General features: G+C 40.5%; 2 protein-coding genes and 1 long non-coding RNA gene across 5 annotated transcripts; 2 read left to right on the top strand and 1 right to left on the bottom strand.

Annotated features, from left to right (window-relative positions):
* The first annotated feature begins 161 nt into the window (after nucleotides 1-161).
* On the top strand, nucleotides 162-4165 carry MRPS17 (mitochondrial ribosomal protein S17). Of its 3 annotated transcripts, none has more exons than XM_056336841.1 (3): nucleotides 162-210; nucleotides 1589-1735; nucleotides 3037-3759. In XM_056336841.1, the coding sequence occupies exons 2-3, from the start codon at nucleotides 1613-1615 to the stop codon at nucleotides 3325-3327; spliced, it is 414 nt and encodes a 137-aa protein (XP_056192816.1). In that variant the 5' UTR covers nucleotides 162-210; nucleotides 1589-1612; the 3' UTR covers nucleotides 3328-3759. The 3 variants fall into 3 exon arrangements, with proteins under 3 accessions (XP_056192816.1, XP_056192811.1, XP_056192826.1); XM_056336836.1 differs by having other exon boundaries at nucleotides 163-233; XM_056336851.1 differs by lacking the exon at nucleotides 162-210 and adding an exon at nucleotides 3796-4165 and having other exon boundaries at nucleotides 3037-3174.
* A 1790-nt stretch (nucleotides 4166-5955) lies between these two features.
* Nucleotides 5956-20943, top strand: NIPSNAP2 (nipsnap homolog 2). The gene is made up of 10 exons (XM_056336812.1): nucleotides 5956-6102; nucleotides 10414-10553; nucleotides 10632-10677; nucleotides 13471-13565; nucleotides 15520-15590; nucleotides 15998-16138; nucleotides 16568-16599; nucleotides 17917-18011; nucleotides 18863-18946; nucleotides 19748-20943. Exons 1-10 carry the CDS (start codon nucleotides 6017-6019, stop codon nucleotides 19810-19812), a joined length of 855 nt encoding a protein of 284 aa, XP_056192787.1. The 5' UTR covers nucleotides 5956-6016; the 3' UTR covers nucleotides 19813-20943.
* Nucleotides 8110-18856, bottom strand: LOC130148377 (uncharacterized). Its single transcript, XR_008821547.1, has 3 exons — nucleotides 18653-18856; nucleotides 10988-11073; nucleotides 8110-9564 (listed from the first exon to the last, which is right to left on the bottom strand). It is a non-coding gene; the product is annotated as an uncharacterized LOC130148377 (long non-coding RNA).
* Nucleotides 20944-22216: the final 1273 nt, after the last annotated feature.

The following is a 22216-nucleotide window of genomic DNA, read 5'->3' as shown; positions in this document are numbered from 1 at the left end:
ACGCGCTAAGGCAGCCTCACAGGCAACTCACACGAAGCACCCACCACAACCACCCCCCCGCCTGCATCTAAGGAGAGCGCGGCTGCTGCCTGCGCCTTTAAACCTTCCGGGAGGCTCCGCCCTCCCCGCCGCTGGCCCCGCCCCGCTGCCGCGCGGCTCTTCCGGCTGCCGCCCCGCCCCTTCCGCCCCCGTTTCGTTAAGGCCCCTGAGGTGCGGTGGTGGTGTTGCTGACGGTGAGGGGGGCCAGGCGACGGGATGGTGGGGCTTGGGGTCTGCCTGGAGTTGCGGTCTGGGTGGTGGTGGAGGTTCTGAGCTGAGACCCGGTGCTCGCGGGGCAGGGCTTTGCCCCTCAGCTCTCTTGGCGGGCAGGTTGTTGAGGCTGGGCCTGGTGCGGAGGGCTGTGGAGACGTGGAGGGCGGGCGGAAGCCTTCGGATCTGTTCGACCTTACTGGCTTTATCCTTTTAGTCGCTGGGGGAGACGTCCAGCCTAGCTGTCTGGCTCTTATCTTTCTGGTAGCTCCCTTGTGCTTGGTGGGTTTTGCCTATTCTGTACACTCTCGTCTCTCCCTGACGTGGGCCCTGTGTGGATGTTGGTGCTCGGTGTGTTTTACCGGAGGGACTCTTGTACTGACTCCCTTCTCCAGCCTTGTGGCTCACACAGCCGAGTCAAGGGTGGTAAAAGCAACCCCAGACATTGCTGCTTGAAGCATTTCATCCTGTGGATGTGTCTCTGCATCCCTAAACTTCTGTTTCGATGTGTTGCAACATCAAAGCAAGTGTCATTTAGCCTTATGAGATGAAGAAGCCTTAGGAGACTTCAACAGGTGTCAGGTGTGTTTAACAGTACATAGGTGGGTAGGAGAGGAAAAGATTATTAATTTTAATGTTGGTTCAAGTCTTCTAATGTTTAGCTATCTATTTTGCCCATGATTCTTGCAAGAGTGGTGTAAAAAGCTTTCCCTAATTAAAGAAAGCAAATGAGGTGGTGGAGTATAATTACTTACAGGAAAGAGCTAACTCAAAAGTGATCACGCTTACTGTGGGTTACCCAACTGTTTGATATGTCATTCATCCTTTGAGAAGCTTATTACTACTCTTGGGTTTCATCAGCTCAGCTAATAATGAGATACAGAGAAGTAAATTACTTTCTGAACAAAAGTTAGAGGCCCCTCCCTGTTTGGATTAACTCTGGTTATATACAGACCAGATTAACAGGTCTCCAGCAAAAACAGGTGCTGGAGTGAGTTAAATTCATAGTAACTCCCACAGCTAGTTATTTCTGTATTGTATGTGTGACGATAGGTATGATTCAAAGAAACTTTGTGGGATAAGGTCTCACCCTTGCACTATTATGTCCATTTTTACTGCCATCCTGAAGTAACTTTTCCTGGTAATGGGAGCGTGTTAGTTTAAAACAAGGCTGAGGCAGTGCAGTATATGGAATTTTGAACTACTTGTTTCTACCCTGTATTTCCAACAAAATGACCTGATTAAGCTGTTAGTCTGAAATGGAAATCATAATTTTGGTATTGATCAGAAACTGGTTATGTTTTTTGTTAAAATAACATATCTGCTTCCTTGTTGCCAGGCACTGGATGACCATAACTAAACAATGTCTGTACCACGTGGAGCTGTCCATGCAAAATGGATAGTAGGGAAAGTAATAGGAACCAAAATGCAGAAAACTGCTAAAGTGAGAGTGACAAGGCTTGTGCTAGATCCTTACCTACTAAAGGTAAAAGCTGGTTAATGGTTTGTCCTGCATGGTAACTTTTGTACTGTGTGGAGGAATGTTTTATTGATTTGGTTCTTGGAATTTTTGATAGCTCTTTATAATGCAAATTCTTAAGGAACTTGCATAACAATTAGGCTGTGGGGGTGACTGTCAAGAAGATGAAAAGCAGTGTGTTGTGAGGACACTTACTTACAAATTATCTGCTAAATGTGTTTCTTTGAAGTGCTTTGTTAATGCACTTATTTGATCTCAGTTGAGAAGGTAAGTTTTTGTTGTTTCACACTTAGATTTCATTTTTCATATTGATTTGTAATATTTTTGCTTTGGAGACTTGACATATTAGTCACTTCTACAGTGAATTTTGTAGCAGTTTTCCTGTATGCATAATTGTATGTGTTCTTAGTATTTGTGATCTGCTGTACAAGCTCTGTATTTATCACTTCTTGTCAATGTATTTCAACCAGGAAGGTTAAAAGTAGTATTTTTTTCCATTTTTAGATAGGGAAACTGGTATATGTGGGTGAAATGGCTTGCCTTTTGTGACCAGAAGGTTAAGGATAGTGTTAGGATTAGATAATGGGTCTTGTGGATTCCAGTCCAATATCTTATCCGTAAAAGATCCTGTTAATTCTTTCTCAAAAGAAAGATTCTGATTTCTGCAGTTCAATAAGAATAAATACTGGATTTTTATATAAAAGAAAATTGAGCGAGAAAACTCTCAAATGGAAAACTTCAAAGTAGTGATTTCAGGGCTGATGAACTTTAGACATAATAGGATGAATAAGAACTAAAATCAGTTCTTGAAGTGTGGACTGCACAGGAAAGTCATGCAGCTTGGAAGAGCCAAGGCTGCTGTCTTGCTCAAGCAGTGTTGATGAGGAGGAAAGGAAAGGCTAACACAGCAGAACTAGAGAGCAGAGAGGCCAGTGGCAAGTGGTGGTGCTAGGAAGGGGAATCTGTTAAGTGATGAGCTTGTTATTTTTTCCTGTATCCAAGTGTTCGCTATGAACAGCTCTTTGTACTTGGCTCTTTCTTCCCCATCTCCTTTTCTGCAGGCTCAGCTGGCAACAGCATCCTGATGAGGGAGATTGTCAGGGAATGGTCTTGCTGTGCTTTCTTTGGAAAGACAGTAGAGTGCACAGTTGCATTTCTCTTCATGATCCAAACTGAGTATTGTTAAAAAAAATACATTAGAGTTGACTTCTCCTTCATAAAATTTAGTTTGGTTTATATTAACTATACATTTGCCAGTTGCTTAATTTTGAAATCTAATGCCAAGGTTTCTTTTTTTCTTTCTGCAGTTCTTTAACAAACGAAAAACCTATTTTGCCCATGATCCATTGCAGCAGTGTGTTGTTGGAGACATTGTTCTTCTGAAAGCTTTGCCTGAGCGAAGGAGCAAACATGTGAAGCATGAACTGGCTGAAATTGTTTTCAAGGTTGGAAATGTTATAGATCCAATAACAGGAAAGCCCTGTGCAGGAACCAGATTCCTTGAAAATCTGTCAGATTCGGAAAATCTGACAGAGGCAGATACTACCTATCTAAGTGAAAAACTTCAGGAACTTAAAGTTCATTCAACAGACAAATAGTCGGCGAAAATACTTCAACAGAGAGCTTTCCAGCTTGTCCCTGTCAGGAATGTTTGTGGCCCTGCTGTTGTATGTTAAATGTTTCAGTGAAAGCTGTAGTAAAAAAAAAATAGTAAATGTAGTTGCTTATAAGAACAGATGTTACAGATTGATAGGCACCTCAAATCATTAAATGAAAACACAGGAAATGTGAGCTTAGTGTTAACACTTCATTTTGCTGCATGTAGTTTGGCCCCAAGCCTTGACAGTTTGAAAAGCCAGCTGCTCACTTGGAGTGCCTCTTCTGTATTGAGAAACAAGAATAACCGTATAATGCTTAAGTTTGGGAGGGTCATTATATTATTTGATTGTTCTGTATTTCAGACAGTGGTTTGTAGGATTAGTTAAGAAAATGCTATTAAACCTTTTGAAAGGAAGTGCAGAATTTTACAACTAGCTACCTGCATGTGTCCTTATTTCCTCTTCCAGTTGTTCGCACCATACTGCACTGTCGTCTTAACTTCTGAAAACTTTATTAAAAACACAACCACTTGCCTTTATAATGGCACTAAGGTGAGAATAAAAACTCTGGGTAGCTTAGTGTGTGTTGTAGTTTAACCTATCCAAAGCAAGTATTTAGTTCTGGGAGAGATTGGTCTCTTTGAACTGCCAGCAAGAAATAGAAGCTGATGAGAGTACAAAGCAAAAAAAATAAAGGTGGTTAGATTTGGTCTCCTCAGAAAAGCTAATCAAAACAACATATTTTTGGAAGAGTACTGGTACTGGTTTGCTGCATACTTTAATACAAAACTAGAAGGCTGTATCAGTTAATGATTAAAGATCACTTTATCCTGCTGCAGCTCTGGGGATCTTGTGTCCTGTCTTCCAGGGCATAAAGCAAACTAAGAGTGCAGCTGTTATAGCAGCCCTGTGTTGCTGACTTTTCAGTCAGATCTAAAGGGACATCTGCCTCAAAACCCAGTGCTGTGGGGACAGCATTCCATGTCCCTGTATGGAGGGGAGAATGGTATATTGAAGTTATGAGAAACACTTGATGTGCCTACCTGTCATTGGTGTTTAAGATCAGAAGCTAAAAAAGGATGTATCTGGACAGAGTTCCTCTGACCTAAAACATCTTACTTCAAGGAAGTGAGCCATCCTACATTAGTAAGCTATCAGTTGGGTTCTCTGCCATTATAAGTAGTGTAACTTATTTGCCCTTTAACTTCACCTGCACAAAATCCGTTTCAGCTTCCTGTAAACTGCTAACAAAGTCTGACTGAACTCAGCAAATTATTTGGATCAGGAAGAATGAGAAATTTAAACTTTAAACTTCCGTGCTTCAAACAAAAAGTACAGCTCTTTGAATGCTAGTCCTCAAGTACTGTCCTGCACATCGGATCAAGGCACCTTGGTTCAAATGTCTCTGTGTAAATAATGTGAAAGTGGTCTCAGACTTTGAGGAAGTGTCTTAAACTTACGGCTGTGGGTTATTTTTGTTCATGTGTGTGTTGAAGCGGTTAAGGTTTATGTAAATTACTTTGTGGCTGGCCAGTCATTGAAGTGGAAGGAAACCTGGGCTCTGACTCCTGTTCCAGTGAATGTAGAATGTGACACTCCATCCCTAGCAGAGATTGAGAGAAATCACACCGAGGCTAGCACGTGGCCCTGGGCTGTAGGCAATAGACTTAAATTTTACCCAAGCAGGCAGTAAAGAAGCTTGACCAACAGTACTTGAGATATGAGTGTTCTAATAACTAGACATGTAATGTAAGAAGTAGAAAAAGTTTCCTGTTTGGTGAATGAGTTGCATCTGCATCTAATGGGGGGAGTCAATAGTCTTTCCCTGTATTTCCTGTGGTTTGTCTTGAGTAGCTGTGCAAATTTCTTGTTTATCACAATGCTTTTTTTTCAGTTTAAAAGTAGCCTCCGAGAGGGTCGCTGGAGAGCTCAGCATGCTGTCAGATCAAAGTGTGATTAAATATACATAGTCTGAAGTGTAACTTGTTCTGGAAAGAATGATGACAATTGCAGGTTAAACTGGTTTTTAAAGAGGCGCCACAAACATTGTACTTCACTGATGTTAAAGCACGTTGCAGGTGCTAGCCTCTGCTGCCTTCTCACACAGTGCTGATAGAAAAAAAAATCATAAAATGCAATGGAAACTGCAATGATGCAATATGAATTTTATAGAATTTAGAATTCTGTATAGAAATATAGAATGTAGACAGGTAAGGCTTGCTCGTAACTTTTCTGTGTTCATTAGCTAGCTGCTTTCAGAACTGGCCTTTAACTATTAGCCTAATGAGAAATTTATTCATAAATTGAAGTTATTTAAAGATTTGGTGCTAGCACGCACCACCAGTTTGGCAGAATTGGACAGCTCACGAAGAAAACCTCACGGCCAGGTGTGGGCGGGGCGGGGCCTTGCAGGAGAACACACACACCTTCGCAGGTGACTCTCGGTGCTTTCCCAGGCGACCCCCAAACCCGGGGCTGGGTCACCCCCGAAACACAGCAGCCCGAAGTGTGAAGGGGCGCCCCGGCCGGGGGCAGCCGCGCATGCGCCCCGGCGCGGGCCCCGGGGGTGTGGCCTGAGGCCGCCCCCCCTCCCCCCAGGCGGTGCGCCCCTCGCGTCCGGCGGCGGCGCTGCAGCGCTCAGCTTACCCCCCCCCCCTCCCCGGCCCAGGAGGGAGGCGGCCGGAGCAAGATGGCGGCGCGAGTGCTGCTGCGGTGGAGCCTGGCGGGAGCCAGCGCCGTACCGCGTCTCCCGCCCGGCGGCGGCCTGGCCCTCAGGTGAGCCCTGAGGGGGTGAGGCGGGCGGGAGAGGGCCGCCGAGGGAGGCTGGAGACGGAGCCGGCGCCGCCCGCGCTTCCCCTCGTCCCGCCGCCTAGGCTCACCCCCCACCCCACCCCCCCTCCTTTTACTGACTGGAAATGGCGCCCACTCGCCCGGACAGCTGACGGGCCGGGCCCGCGGCCCTCCCGTAGGGCGGGGAGTGCGCCCCTCTCGGGGTGTCCCTCAAGGTCATGGGCCACAAGGCCAGCCCCTTCCCTTCCCTCCTGCAAGGCCGCCCCTGGGTGGGGGCGATGGCCGCGCCGCCCCCCGGCCTGCCCCGCCGGGGCCGGGTGCCCCCCAGCCGCCTGCCCCCCGGGCTCAGGCCGCACGGCCCCCCCACCGCGCGGGGGGGGCACGGCCACCCTGCCCGCCTGTATTGCTGGGGGCGGGGTGTATGGAGGCTCTGCACCCACATATCCCCTCAGGGTCACAGCCTATAGCTGCCCCGCATCCCAGTTCCACCAAGCAACAGGGTGCGTGGCCACCCCTCCTCCCGTGCCCTCTGGTGTCGGGGGGCATGGCTGCTGGGTGCGCAGGGTGCCAGGCTGCGCCCCGGCCCGAGGTCCCTGTGCCCCCACCCCAGGCATCTCCCTGTCATCACCATGCACAGCTACACATGGGCTCCGGCATGTCCGTGCACCCCTTGGCTATCGGGGCACATGTGCTCATGCTTCTTTTAGGAGCTGGGGGGCTTGTGCACATACATACAGCCCCCAGGTGTCAGGGTACAGGCACAGGCACATCCATCAAGTTTAGGGGTGCAGGCATTTGCACGCCCCCGTGTTTGATGTCTGAAGGGTCAGGCACATGCGCAGCTGTTGGGTGGCAAGAGTGTACACACACACACAGACACACACACCCCCACCCACCCACCTCTCAGGGCACAGATGTGCACATGTGTGTCTTGGGTGTAGAAAGCAGACACGCATGCTCCCTGGGTGCTGGAGACACAGACACGTCCGAACTGGGAAAGATACACATGGTTTTTTCCTCCCTTCCTTGGATTCATGGAAAGCTGCTCTCTCAAGCGTCAGAATGGGCAGCTAAGGCATCACTTATGGTGCAAGGATGGTGCAAGACTAAGGCATCGCTGCAAACAACTGTTTAAAGCAGGAATGGGGAGAGTTGTGGAGACTGTTGTCAGATTTTATGTGCATGTTTTAGGTTGTGGTTTTTTTTTTTTTATTTCAAATAAACATAGTTTAGACCACAGATCAAAACCTGTCAATTATAGACAAGTTCTTTTTCTTTCTTTTCCAGGCAGACATGGGTTACTACAAACTCTAAATATTTGACCTGATGTCTCCCACCCAGTTTATATTTTGTGCTAAAGCATAAGCTGAATGGGTTAGAAGTGTTTTCACCATCATTTTTAATCCAATAAAAGCAAGCTATGCAGTGTAATCCTTTTGTGTTCATAGTCCAGTCTTTGTAGCAAGAAAGCTAAGCCTATAGTTTACATTTCTAGGATAAGAACTTGCTAGCAAAGTCAATCAGTGCCTTAAAAGATTGAATGAAAACTCTCTTTAATCAGTATTGTTCCTGGAAAAAAAATTGTGAAAGTGTGATGGTAATTCCATATAGTGTGTCTGTATTCATTCTATGTGCATATTCACATTTTCATTAGTGATATTTGGATTTTGGAATAATTTGGATCTGATACCTGTTATACTTGGAGCATATATTATAATGTTGTGGGGCATAATGTTAAGAAGTTAGTTAAAAGTAGATCTTTTGGATGATGGATTAGTTTTGAAGTAATTTGTGGTTGGTGCTCCTAACTGGCAGTCCAAATACATGAATTTAGTCTCTACGCTTCCAGAGCTAATCTTGGGTACGTATTGCCCACACAAGTGAACCAGTAACCAGCTCAGAGCTCCTAGATTTGTGGGTGTATAGAATGACACCAGTAGTGTATGACTTCTCTGAGGATATGGATTAAAAATAAAGCCCTAGGATCTCAGGTTGGGTGCACTTCAGCGGTTACCATTCTTTATTACAAGTGTATGTTGAGATGGATAGTCATGATTTGTTAGTCCTTGTTCATGAGGAACTTTACAATTGCTGGGTACAAGATTTTACATAAATGTAAAGTATTACTCATTTTACTGTATTGAAAATTAAATATACCTCTAGTTTCGGAGCAGTTTAACAATCAAGTCACAAGACTGTCCTAATGAGCAAAGGAATTTGCTTTTCAGTATTGTCTCCATAACTTCAGCTTACTCTTGCTGCTGATAGAGCTGGTTCACAAAAAAAGCATCATGATCATTTGTCTCTCTCATCTTCAAAATTTGCTGCAAGCAGTAATCCTTTTAGAAGAATGTTCTAAGTATTAGTTTACCAACTCCATTTAATGAAGGGGAAGAAATGGTCATATTTACATATCTGAAAAAATTTACATATTGAAAAAATGAGCGCTGCAAAACTGGGGCTGAGTTCTGTCTTGTAGAGCCAGTGAGCATTAGTGCTTACTTTAAGGGAGCTTTTTGAAACAGCTTGGATTTATTAGGTGAGATTTACCCCCTATCATCTGGGACAGTTTGTGCTTCTGTGGCACCTGATACAGGTGTGACATCACAACTGCAGTCACCTGTGCATCACCTCCTCTGGCTGAGATCAGAGATATGTCTGCTCCAGGCAACTTCGTACCCTCTGTTCTAGCAACAGCCTTATCGTGGAATGCCCTTTTCAGTGCTTGTACTCAGGAACAGCTGCTTAGCTTTCAGCACGGCAACATGGCTGTGTGTTCACCTAGGGCCAAAGAAGGCATCATTTTCAATACTCTGATAAGATATTTACTAATTAGTTCTTAACACTGACGGTCATCTCAGCTGCAGTTGTTCTTCTGGTTGTTATTGTTTCTCTACTATGAAATACTTTTCCTTTCCTCTACCCTGTTTCCACAGGGTGAACCAGTTCGTTATGTTATCGTCAGACATTGGGACTAAAAGATTGATTGTTAAAAAACACTGCTAGTGCGAACTACTTTTGTGTAATACTGGCAGACGTGTTCATGGAAGATATTATTCCCAAAGGAGGTTGAGATTTTCTTTCCCCATTTTTTTTCCTTGAATGCTTGTCACAAACTTTAATATCTGGAAGACAGCTTTATAGCTGAGGATTGATAGCTGTCTGCTGGATCTCTAGTCAGTAATTAAGGGTGAAAAGCTGACTTCTGAGGCAGGAAGAGGTTTAAATTTCCAATGCCCCATTTTTAGTATGTCAGAGAAATATTTTAGTACTTCAGCAGAAACCCCATATCAAAAAGAAGCCAATTGAAGGAAGTGCTTCTTAAGAGAAAGAAGAAAAAACATTTAAGCTTGGGGTCCCCTGTCACACATTCTAGAGAATCAGTTAAATACATCAGCTTTCTTGTCCTTCTGCACAATTTTTGGTGATTGAGAGGTCTTCTGTCAGCTGGAAAAGAGAAGAATGATTCCTTTAACACATCATTTTTAAAAAGCACAGTTATCAATTGTAATGTTTTGTGTGCTCTGGTGTAAAGAGAAGCAGTATTATTTTGGAAGTGCACTTGCAGAAACTGCATGAAGATTAGATAGATGGTAAAATTCTTATCTTTCAAAGAAAGGGAAATGGTGAATGTTGGACAAAAAATGTGGATCTGTACCCCGTGTAGTACAGTTGCCGGAATTTGGACTTGAAATATTTGCAGGCTGTTTGTTTCCTTCCACTCATAATTTTTCCCAAATTAGACTTTTGTTGTATTTTTTCCTCTTGAAAGATGTGCTGTTAAACTTCTCCTGTTTTAGAGTTCTATTTAAGTAACGCAGGAACATATGGCAGTTACTTTCCTATTTACGCTGCACAGATTTTTCCTTATGCACGCTGTCTTTTTGTTCTTTTTCATTAGTTTGTGTACATCAGAACAGACCTAGCCTTGACCTAGCCTCATCAAAGACACTTGATGAAAAAGAAGATAAATAGGCAGCAAAAGCAGCCATACACTCATTCTCTGCCATGTGCACAAAGAATTGAATATTGTAAATATCCAATAAAGGATACTGTATGGTTAACTGTTAAACTCTGTATCTAGTAAAATGATTTGTGAGAGGGTGAATCTCAGTGGGGAAAGAACTCTTATACCTTGCTAGGAGGTGGCTCAGGGGAAAGTTTTAGTAACAGACGTATATGTAACTGTGTGTTATGATACCGTTTGCATTAAACTTGATTGCGCCTATCTTCCCTCCATTGTGGGCATTTTCAAGACACGCTCAGTGACAGTATAATGTACTTGTTAATGTGTAGGGGGCTGGTATCTTCAGCTAGCAGACCTCGTGAAGACAGTTGGTTAAAATCGCTATTTGTTCGCAAAGTCGATCCAAGGAAAGATGCTCACTCCAACCTTCTAGCCAAAAGAGAGACCAGCAGTCTGTATAAACTACAGAGTGAGTGATATTTTTATATTTAACATTACCATTTCTTTATTCTATTCCTGCATTTCTCACGTAATGTTGTTGTTTCAGTTCACAATGTAAAACCAGAATGTCTAGATGCCTACAACAAGCTTTGGTAAGTGTGCCTATTATGTTTTCACATTTTAGACATGTTGATTCGGTCACAAGCTGTTCTGAAAATTGGCAAATAACGTAATTATTTAGAGGGGAGGTGGAAAAAATTCTGGTTTTACTTTCAGGGTATGGTGTTAAATAGAACATACTATTCTTGTAGAGAGATGGCAAAAGATATGTCACTCAGTTCACCCCCTGCCTTCCCTCTTGGAGGTGTCATTCTTCTAAGCTGCTGATTAGGGTGATGCCTGTTGTGAAAACATCAGTGACGTTTGTTGGAACAGCCTCCCCCCTTCCCTTAGTTGTCTTACAATTGCTGGTCTGTGCGGGTAGATCCAGTACGCTAGCATGTCCCGCTCCAGCTGCCATGGAGGAATGTGTTCAGGGTGGTTATTGTCTGCATACAGGAAGGAAAGGGAGAGATCACCAGTAAGTAAAACTACATGCCAATATTAAATTGAAGTATAACTCTGAAGAGATTTTAAAAACCCGGGGTTGACTTCTCTGTATCCTTCTACAAAAGTAATGTTACTGATACCTACTCTTAAAGAGCTATGCAAATCCTTGGAAAGGATCTTTGCAAAGGGAGCACTGTTAGAGGTTTTCCAAAAAGTTACAGCTTTATAAAATGTATGAATTAGTAACTTTCTAAATTTGCTACTTTAAGGATGAAATTGCAGGAATGTTAGTCCTGTTCTGCCTATGTAATCCTCTGGAGCCAGAACAGCTGCCTTTTCAAGAACTGTATGTTTAAATTTGGAAATGTAGTGAGCCTCACATGTTTTAAAATGGCAGTGCTTTCTCACTGACAGTGATCATCTTGTCAGTTAAATAAAACATTCATAGCGTAACGATACCCTACTACAACCAATATTTTAAGTGTGGTATATTGGTGAGAACACCAGCTGGGTTGGCGGGTGGGTATGAAGTTCACAGCTCCCAGTTCATGTCCTCAGCTGTGCTACTGATTGGCTGTACAGCCATGAATGGGTCATCCAGCACCTTTGTGCCTTCAAGTGTTCAGTTTTGAAATGGGGCTAGATAACCCAAAACTGGTTTCCTGGCTATACAAACACAGAAATTCACTAGAATAATGTTCAATCATAAAGAAGCACAATTAGCATTCAACCAGCTTTCTGTTTAAAAGCTTAATATAAACATGTCCAATTATACAAGACAGGGAACCACTTCTCAGTGTTATCTCATGAGCTACCTAAACGTTGAGTGAAAGCAGCGGCTTTTATTTTAAAGGAGAGAGACAATAGCAAAAAAAGAAACTGCTGACAGCAATCAGATGGCATATGTGTGGTTAAATGTATCATTTTCAAACCAAAGCAAACTTAAGTTTTCCAGGGGAGGTGAAAACTTAAGAATGGAGTAATAAAAAAACCTAAGCCTCTCTGAACTTTCTTTCTTCCTCTCCCTAAATGAAAGATGAACAGGTTAATTCCTTATTCTGTATCAGATCAAAGTAAGGATTAGTCATCATATATTAATAAAGAAATAATGTAATGAAGACAATAATGACAGTATTTCATGACTCACTGTGGTTAATGACACCTTCTGAAGAATTAGGAACAGGTATTTTTAAAAAAGAAAAAAGATGGTCTGCATAAGGTATTCTGTGGGCATTTTTTTCTATAATTTGCAGCAAAATCTATTTTAGAGTTGAATAATTTAACATTTCTGTTTAAAGCTGCCTTTCTAGGATGTCATTATGCTTTGGAAAATGGAACTGATGGTGAAACATCCTTGAAAACATCCTTGGAGAGTCATTCTATCATATTATTTACAATAGTGAGAAATCTTGAGGCACAAATTGGTAATAAGATTTGCTCAAGGTTGTCTAGAAAGTCAGTGGCAGAATCAAGAAGAAAACTTACCTAATGACTCTCAGCCCAAGACCAACCAACTTCCTATTATATGATATTGTGCAGAGACTCATTGCCTATGAGCTAAACTGAGTAACAAGGGGTAATTACTCAGGGAAAAATATTAAAAAGTGAAGTTCAACCAGACTGATTGACTTATTCATCAAGTACAGTGCAAGGAAAGCTGTCTTAACCGAGTCAGCAATCGGTAAAACTTCATTTCCTAGTGCTAATGTAGGCCATTTTTCAAAATTTTTTTATAAAGTTTGAAAAAATGTTAGAAATACTGGAAATAGTCAAACAAATTTTTTGTTGGAGGTATTTTTAAGGCAGTTTAGCTGTATGCTCTAATGGGTAAGTTGTATCAAAGTAAGATCATTTTCTGAAATGGTAGAAAGCAGTAAGGCTGCATGCTATGAGGTACAGTCATTGTCTGATCTATCAAAATACTTGGTTTTATTCATTCAGCTCAACAGAATTAATAGCATTGTAACATGTACAGAAGACTGACCTTTCCTATTTTTGTGTATTTTGCCTCCCTTGATAAAAAGCTTTTCCTAAAGCAAATCACCCATGTAGTTAGGTTACGTTTTCTATAAGGGAGACATCCCAATATTTATTTTCCTAATGTGTTGGATAACCTTTTCAGGGATAGACATAATTTATTGCACCTAAAGAATTCTACCATGCTGTGTATTTGTCATACAGTCATAAGAAATGGTAACACATGCCTTAATTTTTCGTAGTAGTGTCGCTATCTTTCCCCTGTATAGCAGATTTTTGTATTTCAGCTTTCTCTTCTGAAAAGTAGAGCTTGTGAATTTTCATACCATAATGATAAACGTGTGGTGATTTGTTATACATATCAACTGTAGCCTCCCTGGAGGAAATGCAACATAGTGTCTGTATTCCTTGTTTTCAAGTCAAGAGGTGCTGCCAAAGATTCATGAAGAAAAACACTACCCATGTGCACTGGTGGGGACTTGGAACACGTGGTACGGAGAGCAAGATCAGGCTGGTAGGAGATAGAAGTACAACAGAATGTAAAACCATACAAGTGAAACGTGTGCTTGGCAGGTTTCTTCTCTTTAAATCATCTCTGTTGACAGTAAACCTTTAGCAATGTACACAGTGAGGGTGTGTGTGCATCAATTATCAGTAGTCATATTAACATTTACAGTGTTTGCTTTTTGTCTTGTGGAGTTCGGCAGTAAAACATTAATTCCTAAAATCTGTCCTATTGTTACTACACCTTCATGTTTTCTAGGTGGTAGATTTAACAGTTTGGGGAAATGCTTGTAAAATGTGGTCCTGTAATATTTTGTGGGCACAGATCCTATTCCTACATATTTGGTGTAAAGGCAAAGGCTTACAAAGACAGAGTTTATTTTGCATTGGCCAGTATAAAAGCTTTACTCAGACTCTCATACTGTAATGAAATGCAAATTATTCACGCCATCTGAAGAAATGTTGCATTGTAAACTCAATAAGCTGGGCCTTTACTGAAGGAAAGAAATATATTTCTGTTCATATTCATATAAGGGTACTGCCTAACTATGCAGATTGAAAATATATTGGAACTAGGAATTACTGAAGAGCTGTACAGAGGTTACTACACAGTCTAGTGCCGAGAGAAAACCTGAAAAATTGCCAGGGCTCTGGGAAATTGAGGGAATGGGAAGCCACAAATACAGTGGTGTACTGATATTTGTCACATAGCTCCATTGTGAGAGCTGTGATAGCTACTATCAGTGTCATTGCTTCATTACTGAAAATTATACTCACATACACATTAATTTTTCCTGCATTCACACCATATTGCAGTATTGACACTGAATAAATGCAAAGCAGTAACAGTAGATAAACCAAACAGTGTCTGAGAAACAATTCTAAAAGTTGAAGAGAAATTGGAGAATGAAGACAATGGAAGTGAGAATACCTTAGCCAAGTCTCATTGCTTGTGAAACATATTAACACAGACTGTATCTGTAATTGCATCTATAGCCTGCCTTGAAAATGCTGTTGCAACAGTTCTAGCAGTGCGATAAAGCAGATTATGGGGGTTTGACTTGTTCAGTACTTGTGCCCGTGCTGAGTTAATGGCTCATCAGTTAGAGGCTGTATCAAATTTGCCCTGGAGAAACGACAGCAGAAGCTGTGGTTGAATCTGCTATCATAGTGAAGTGCCTTAAATTAGTCTCTAGTTCGCTGTCCTGAAAAAGGCACAGGACTGCTTTAGAGGAGAGAAAACAGCTTTTGTGATTCTTTGAAGTGAAATATTGTTGCCTTGCTATATTAAGTGCTTGTAAATAAATCTTGTTATGATTTATTAAAGGGATTTATTATGATTCATTAAAGAGGGAATGCTTTGAAAAAATGCAGTTGTAGATACCTGTTCTGAAATTGTTTTTATGGGGAAAATCCTAACAAATGTAACAATTCTAGCATGTTCCGATATCTTACGCTTTTTTTAATGTAATGTTTACCTCAAAAGTAACATTTGCATCATTTTTCCTGTCTTACAGAAAGTGTGCTGCTCTTTGTGCTTGAGTAATTTACTGAATTAAAAAGTCTACCCCTCTATTGCTCTTAGATGAAATTGGTATAAACCACATTTTTTTAATTAAGTCATCCTCTTAGATTGAATCTCGGTTTTAACTACAGTCATGCAGTCATCACATCTTACTAGCATGGCAACAAAAAGTCCATTCAGGAATTTCCCTGTTAGCTTCAAAGTAGATTGCAAAATTTTCCAAGAGAAGAACCCTTTTTAAAAAGCTGATGATTCCATTATTCTTAAAATGTTCAAATGTGTAGTGCTTTCTTTAATGAAAATCTATTTTTAAACCTGTTACCCGATTTCTATTTTTGTATAATTCTGTAGTGTGAGGAGCATTTTATACTGTGATATTCCATAAGATTTAGCACTGGTCTGTGACATCCCTGAAAAAACTTCCTTTTTTCTGTTTCAGTTCATCTGTGGAGATACGAGGGAGGCTATCCAGCTCTCAATGAGGTCATGAGCAAACTCCGTCAAAATAAGGTAGAATGCATTGGTTTTGTTAGAACTGGTTATTTTACTGAGAAGAGAACAGAGAATAGTGAGAGCAAAAAACTGCACATTTGAATATCTGCTTTTACTTCAATATCTCATTGCTTCCTGTACAAACTTTGAAACCTCTTTGGAAAAGGGTTTATTCTCGTATTCAGAAATACTGAGCTTCAATACCTGAATACTTTTGAAACATTTACACTTGGGACTGTGTAAATATGCCACTTGAATTTTTCAAATATGGCAGGAGAATTTAGATGCCTTTACAGTTAAAAGGATTACAATGTCCCGAAACCCCAAGATAGCATTAAAAAAGAAAGTCTAAGCCACCATATGGTATAATGCTTTTGTTGTTGAAACATAATACAAAGTTTGACAGTGATCACATTGGTTTTTAGGAATTCACAGAGTTTCGCAAAGAAAGGGGTAACATGCTTCTCTCGCGCAAGAACCAACTGTTGTTGGAGTTCAGTTTCTGGAATGAACCTGTTCCCAGAGAGGGGCCTAATATTTATGAATTGAGATCCTATCAACTTAGAGTAAGTTTAAATTTTTCTTTTTGTTTTTTTTTTTTTAGCTCTATGCTGTTGTGAAATGTTCAAAGCATGTATATGCAGTGTAGATGGAAAACAGACCTCATCTTAAAAATCTGGTTCTTATAAACGCTGATGTCTGAATCATTGTTGCTCTCATAGTGTGGGGTCCAAAATGAAGGCAGGCTCCAACAAGATACTAATACCTGCAGGGCTGAAAACCCTGTTTTCATTTGAAGGAAACTTCAGGCAAATGACTGAGAAGTAATACAGTAGGTAAACGGAGTAATTACAGATTATTGTAATATGCTTATCACTTGCAGGAAGTTACTTTGTTAATACATAGTGTTTTCCATACATAAATGTTGTGAAAACTGCCCAAGTAATCTAACTTTCCTTAAACTACAGTTGTAACAGTCTGTTTTATTTTTGTAGCCCGGAACAATGATTGAGTGGGGAAATTACTGGTAAGTGTTGCTTTAGCACTTGCATTCTCTTATTTGAGAGATGTATGTTTAAAAACCATAAAGTAGAGGTGGCAGAACGGTCCCAAAGCATTTCAATCACCAAGTTAATGGCCTGCTTCTGTACTTACGCAACTTTGCTCTTTGTAAAACTATACAAATGTAAAAAAAATTGGAAAATAGTTCTTTGACCCTTAATTTATCCTTTGAGGAAAGAAAGAGGAATTCTGTGTGCAAACAACATTGTGGCCTCTGTGGTTTGGCTTTCCTTCACATAACGCTCTCTGTTTGCTGTCCTGTATCAGAAACCATTTACATTGAGCAGAAAGAACTGCTTAGTGAAGGGTGGCAGTTAACTCCTTGAGACTATGTTGATCTTTCACAACTTCCCCAAGACCAGTAGAAGCTGACTTAGTTTAAATGGGTTAAATCTTGGGTCTTTTAATCTTTAAAAGTCAAGTTGCTTCTTGAAAAGCTATTGGGCAGCACATTTGTATTTTAATACATAGTTTAAAATAATTTGAAACAGTCTTCTTTTTAGTGCATGCTTCTGATTTTGTCTTATTTAAAGCCAGTGTAAGTTTCTTGCAATTTACATTCACTGTCCTTGCAGTTCTAATGGTTGATAGTTCAAAAATTTGGAGTATTTTCAATTATTTTGAGAAAGATGAGGACTCGGATTTTTAGACAGGTCATTGTCATTGATACGATTTATTTAATCACAGTAATTTGAATATAGTAAATCAAATTTAGAATTTTTATAAAATAGGCATATCTATAGTGGTAGCCAGTTTGTTTTGGCAGATTCAGCAGATTTATAGTTAAGAGCAACATTGGTTTTATTTACACAGCAAATGATGGAGTGTTGCATAGGACAGCTGCATAGCAAAGGTCTGTGTGAATAAGAAAGTTGTATTCCACTGCCGCAAAATCTGTGGTTAATGAGTGTGGCAACGACAATCTAGTTGAAACTCAAGGACTTAGTTTTAGAACAACCTGCTATAAAAATGGTGTGCCACTTTGCACTGTTCCAGCAATTATCTTTGTGCTGAATCTTTTGTTGGAGAGTGATTAATGCAGTCTAGTGAAACTGTAGCACTCCAATTTTAACTCATTCTAACAAGATACATAGGTGTATTTTAATTACTTAGTGCTGAAAATCAGTGTATTGCAGATTTTTTTCTTATTTTTAATTGCTGAATTGTACTGCAAATGCAAATGGCGTATCTTTCGGCTTCCTTTCAACTCTGTTTTCCTTTCAATTGTCACTTATTTCCTACCAGATCTGTCATTTTTAATGTCTGCTGTGCTCTTCTGTAGGGCTCGTGCAATTCGTTTCCGACAGGATAATAATGAAGCAGTTGGAGGATTTTTCTCACAAATTGGACAGCTGTATATGGTTCATCACCTTTGGGGTAAATTTATGTTCTCTGCTTTTTTCTCACTAACTCAGCCCCTAACAGACTGCTGATGTTGCCCAGGACACAAGGTTTTTACAAAAGGCAAAGGGAATGTCTTAAAAAGGGTTTGGGGTTTTTTTGTTTCACATCAACAGTGTTGATTTTCTTAATTTTTAGTGTAGGTGACTATTCTTCAAACAAGCAAGCATAAGTGAACATTTCATGTTTTGTTCTGTTTACATCAAAGTTCCTCATAGCCCTTTCTTACTAGGCATTGCTTGTTTGCTTTCAGTAACATAAGCATGCCAAGCCATGTCCTGCCATCTCTTTTCTCCATCCCCATTCATTCTGAAGTCAGATTTTTACAGTTTAGTTTCAAGCTTCACATATACCACACCTACAAAAAGGAAAGTCGAGCATTTGTTTACATTACTGCATCATGGTGGTTTGGATTTCTCTTCGTGTTAGTCTCCACAAATGCTTAGCTGCTTTTCACACATTAGGATTGTTTCTGCTTGAAGAAACTGTCTAATACTTATTTTAGAAAATATGAAGTATTATCTTAATACCTTGACAATTCAGAGTATTAATATTCCAGCATTAGGTATCTGACAGCATTTATGTAGAACTGCACCCATTTCCATTATCTGTCTTACCTGTGAGACATTCTCTGTCTTCCCCAGTTCCTTCTGTTAGCGTTGGTTTGGGAGCTTTTCCTTTTTATGGAGAAGATCTTCTGACTTCTTTCCTTCCCAGTGTTTTCATCCTCCTAATAACACACTAGAATACTTTCAAGGGAGTTATTCATGTGTAGAAGGGAAAGGAGTTAACTTCTAAGCTTTGTGCTTGCTGTTTTCCCTCGCCAGCTTACAAAGATCTGCAAACCAGAGAAGATATAAGGAATGCTGCGTGGCATAAACCTGGCTGGGATGAACTAGTCTATTACACAGGTAACCTATTAACTTGGTTGGAATGCTGGAGGTAGACTTTTGTGCATGCCATCATTTTTGTTCTTCAGTACTTTCAATGTTCAGTATTGTTCCATGATAAAAAGTTTTGCATCTCTGGTGTGCGTGCACCTGTGTGTCAGTTTTTCTACTGTAATGGAAAGAAGGGGCATTTTACTAAGCCATAAGGTGAATTTTGATTGTACAAACTTGGTAAAGTTGCCTAATTTCTAAAAAATTGCTACATTAACAGTACATTTTTGTACAAGCATCTCTCCTGTAGAAGAACAGATTTGTGTAAATGCTTAAGTTTGTGTCCAAAAAATCTAGTGAGCCAATAGTGAGATTTATAATAAATTATTGCCTCTGATATTTCATGAAATATGGGAGCCTTGTTAAATGCATTCCTTTGAAAAGGGAATTTAGACTTTGGAACTAGAAGCCAGGAGATCTTTGAGATCAAAGATAGCTTTCATAACAAAAGTCACAGAAGTATGCTAAGCATGTCAGATTTTGCTTCCATAGGGTACATTTCAAAGGAAGGATACCAGAAAAATGTAAGATAACTTTCATTATGGTGAAACGGAAATACTTGTCTTCAAAGGAGCAGGCAAATTACATTAAAAAATCACTTGTTCTCAACACTGCTATGCCTCAGTTACAGGAATGTTGGCGGTTACTGATGACTTGGCATGCACTAGCTAGGAGAGTAATGTGAAGACAATAATATCTGTTCAAAACGAGTGTGCAGAACTGCTCATGATCTCTGTTAGTGAAATTAAACCCTGTCTCAATTTTTTTCAGTGCCCCTTATTCAGGAAATGGAGTCCAGAATCATGATACCATTGAAGATTTCTCCGCTTCAGTAAAGTCACTGATTTACTTGTGCCTACATAGATAAAGTGACAAGTATTTGTCTTAAATTAATTTATGGTATACACTGTATATCATAGTCTGAAATATAAAAGTACTGTATTGAGCTTATAAAAGAGACCTCTTTTCTTCAGAATCTAATGACCTTTTGCTCTTGGGATTGTACCAGGAAAAAAAGAGAGATAGGACTCTAGTTAAAAGGTTGGTTAATTGAAATGAGTACAAAGACATCTGTGAGTTCCTCTGCGAGACAGCTGCTCAGGTTAAACGTGGCATACAGTATTTAATACCTTCTGCTACACAGGCGATGCCCAGTGTTCAGTAACAGCAGCAGGATGGAGCATTGCAGTTGCGGTGGCCTTCGTGTAGCATCAGGTGTTAAAAACAAACGTGGGAGTTCTGAAATGAGAAGCTGCAAAGCCCTCAGGCAGCTCTGAAATACACCTAGCTGTTCTAGCAGGCCTGAAATCAGTAAGTAGCTCTAAATTTGCAAATAGGCAGTCATTAATTGAGGATAATACTGTTTGTCAGGTGAGAGGTTATGGACAGAGAGTAGGGCATTCTGTTTTGCAAGGACTCTGAAGCCTGTTGTAACTAGTCGCGCATTTGTGTAGATCCCTACACCTGAAATTAAGTTTGTGAAGTGTGACCTATGGTTTTCAAAGAGATACTGACAAGACATCTGAACATTCTGCAGGGGATCAAGTTTGGTTCAAGACATTTGTTTCTACAAATAACTTGGAAGTCTAGGAAAAGGGGTTTAATTTAATAAGCAGTCATGACTTCAGACATATGCTTGGTCAGGTGTTTCACTACTTGTACAGTAGGTACTTAATGAATTGATGTGTGAAACTGGCGCATGTTGAGTCAATAGGATTGGCATAAAGCGGTGTACCATTATGTCCAGTTCTATTTTGGTTTCACTTTTAGACTAGAATGTATCAACACTTTTGGTGTCTGCAATGATGTGAACATCCTGTAAGTGAAATAATATCCTCTCTTTAAAGTGGCTACAAGAATCAGTGTAACATACAGAATGTACAAATCAGTTACTGAATGTCCAGTTTGTACATTTTAACGAGTTTTCAGGAAGAACATATGAGTCAATAAAATCCTTTTAATTTTCACATTTTACTGGCACCTTATATGTATTGCACCACCTGGGGTTTATCTCATCTTCCAGTGTTTATTATGGAAAATTTGAATAATTGCATAGATATTTCAGCTTAGTCAGCCAGTGTCACTTGTCTGTGTCAGGGACAGCATTGCCCAGTATTCTGCTCTCCTTCTCCAAAATGAATTTACAGTATCTCCATTACATCCCATTTTGCTAAGTGGTCAGAAGTGCTGTGGTGATAAATACAAAATATTTTTCCTTTTGATTTTTCTCCACAAATAACGCTTAATTTTTCAGGTCTGATCTCTTCTTTTCTTCTCATGTGAAATATGCTGCACTCTCGCCTTTGATTGCATTTCATCTTGAACAAAGTCAATATTTGATGTGATTCTTGTCTGGTTTTATATTTTCTTCCTGTTGTCAACTGATCACGGGATTTTACTGAGTAAAATACTGCACTATATTAGCTTAAAGTTCTCAGCTTGGCTTACTCAGCGGGCCATGTACGTTGTTTCAGCTGTTCCTTCTTGGAAATCAGTCACAAACAGCACTGTCATCTGGGGCTGTCATTTTTGCAGACCTTTGGGACTACTGTTTAGCTGCAAAAGTTAAAAAAGGATGACAGTATCAGCTTCCAGTCCTTGTTATTCCTCCTAGTATCCTCCCATATTTCTTGTAACTTACCCCTTGTCACCAGCAATCTCTGTCAGAGACAAAAGGCGAAAAACATTTTTGGAGTTAGAGGATTTTGGGGGTTCTTATGCCCGTACCTGCAGCCGGGAGCACTAGGAATTAAATTCAGTCCAGCAGAGCTCTTGTCTAAGGACGACAAAGTTCTGCATGCATAAGAAATCTAAGGAATAACTGGATGTTCTGCGAGGTGACATCATACAGCACAAGTCTCTTCAGTCTTTACACACTACCTAAGATCTGAATTCCCACTAGCGTTGTTGTAATGTATTATGAATGTCTCCTGTCATTCTGAGCTTCAAACTCAGGCTCTGGCTGTCATCAGAGAGAGATTAGTTCCTGTTAGTTACAGAGAACTGTGTGAACTCACCGGACATAGCGCAGCAGGTAAATAAGCAATGACAATCTTTTCTTGCTTCCCTTTGCCTGAGCCCTTCCTGAAGTTAGTTTTCCCCTGTTATGAACACTGTTGGCGATTTTCCCTCTTAATTTCATGGCCAAGTCTGCCTTCATCCTCTGACTAGCAGTACTTCAGCATCTCTTACAGCAGAATTTGTAGAGTTCCAAACTGGTCACTTCCCAGTGGCTGGAAA

The sequence above is a fragment of the Falco biarmicus genome, chromosome 1, assembly GCF_023638135.1.
Source record: "Falco biarmicus isolate bFalBia1 chromosome 1, bFalBia1.pri, whole genome shotgun sequence".
NCBI classification, from domain to species: domain Eukaryota; kingdom Metazoa; phylum Chordata; class Aves; order Falconiformes; family Falconidae; genus Falco; species Falco biarmicus.
This window is presented reverse-complemented; position numbering and strand designations above follow the sequence as displayed.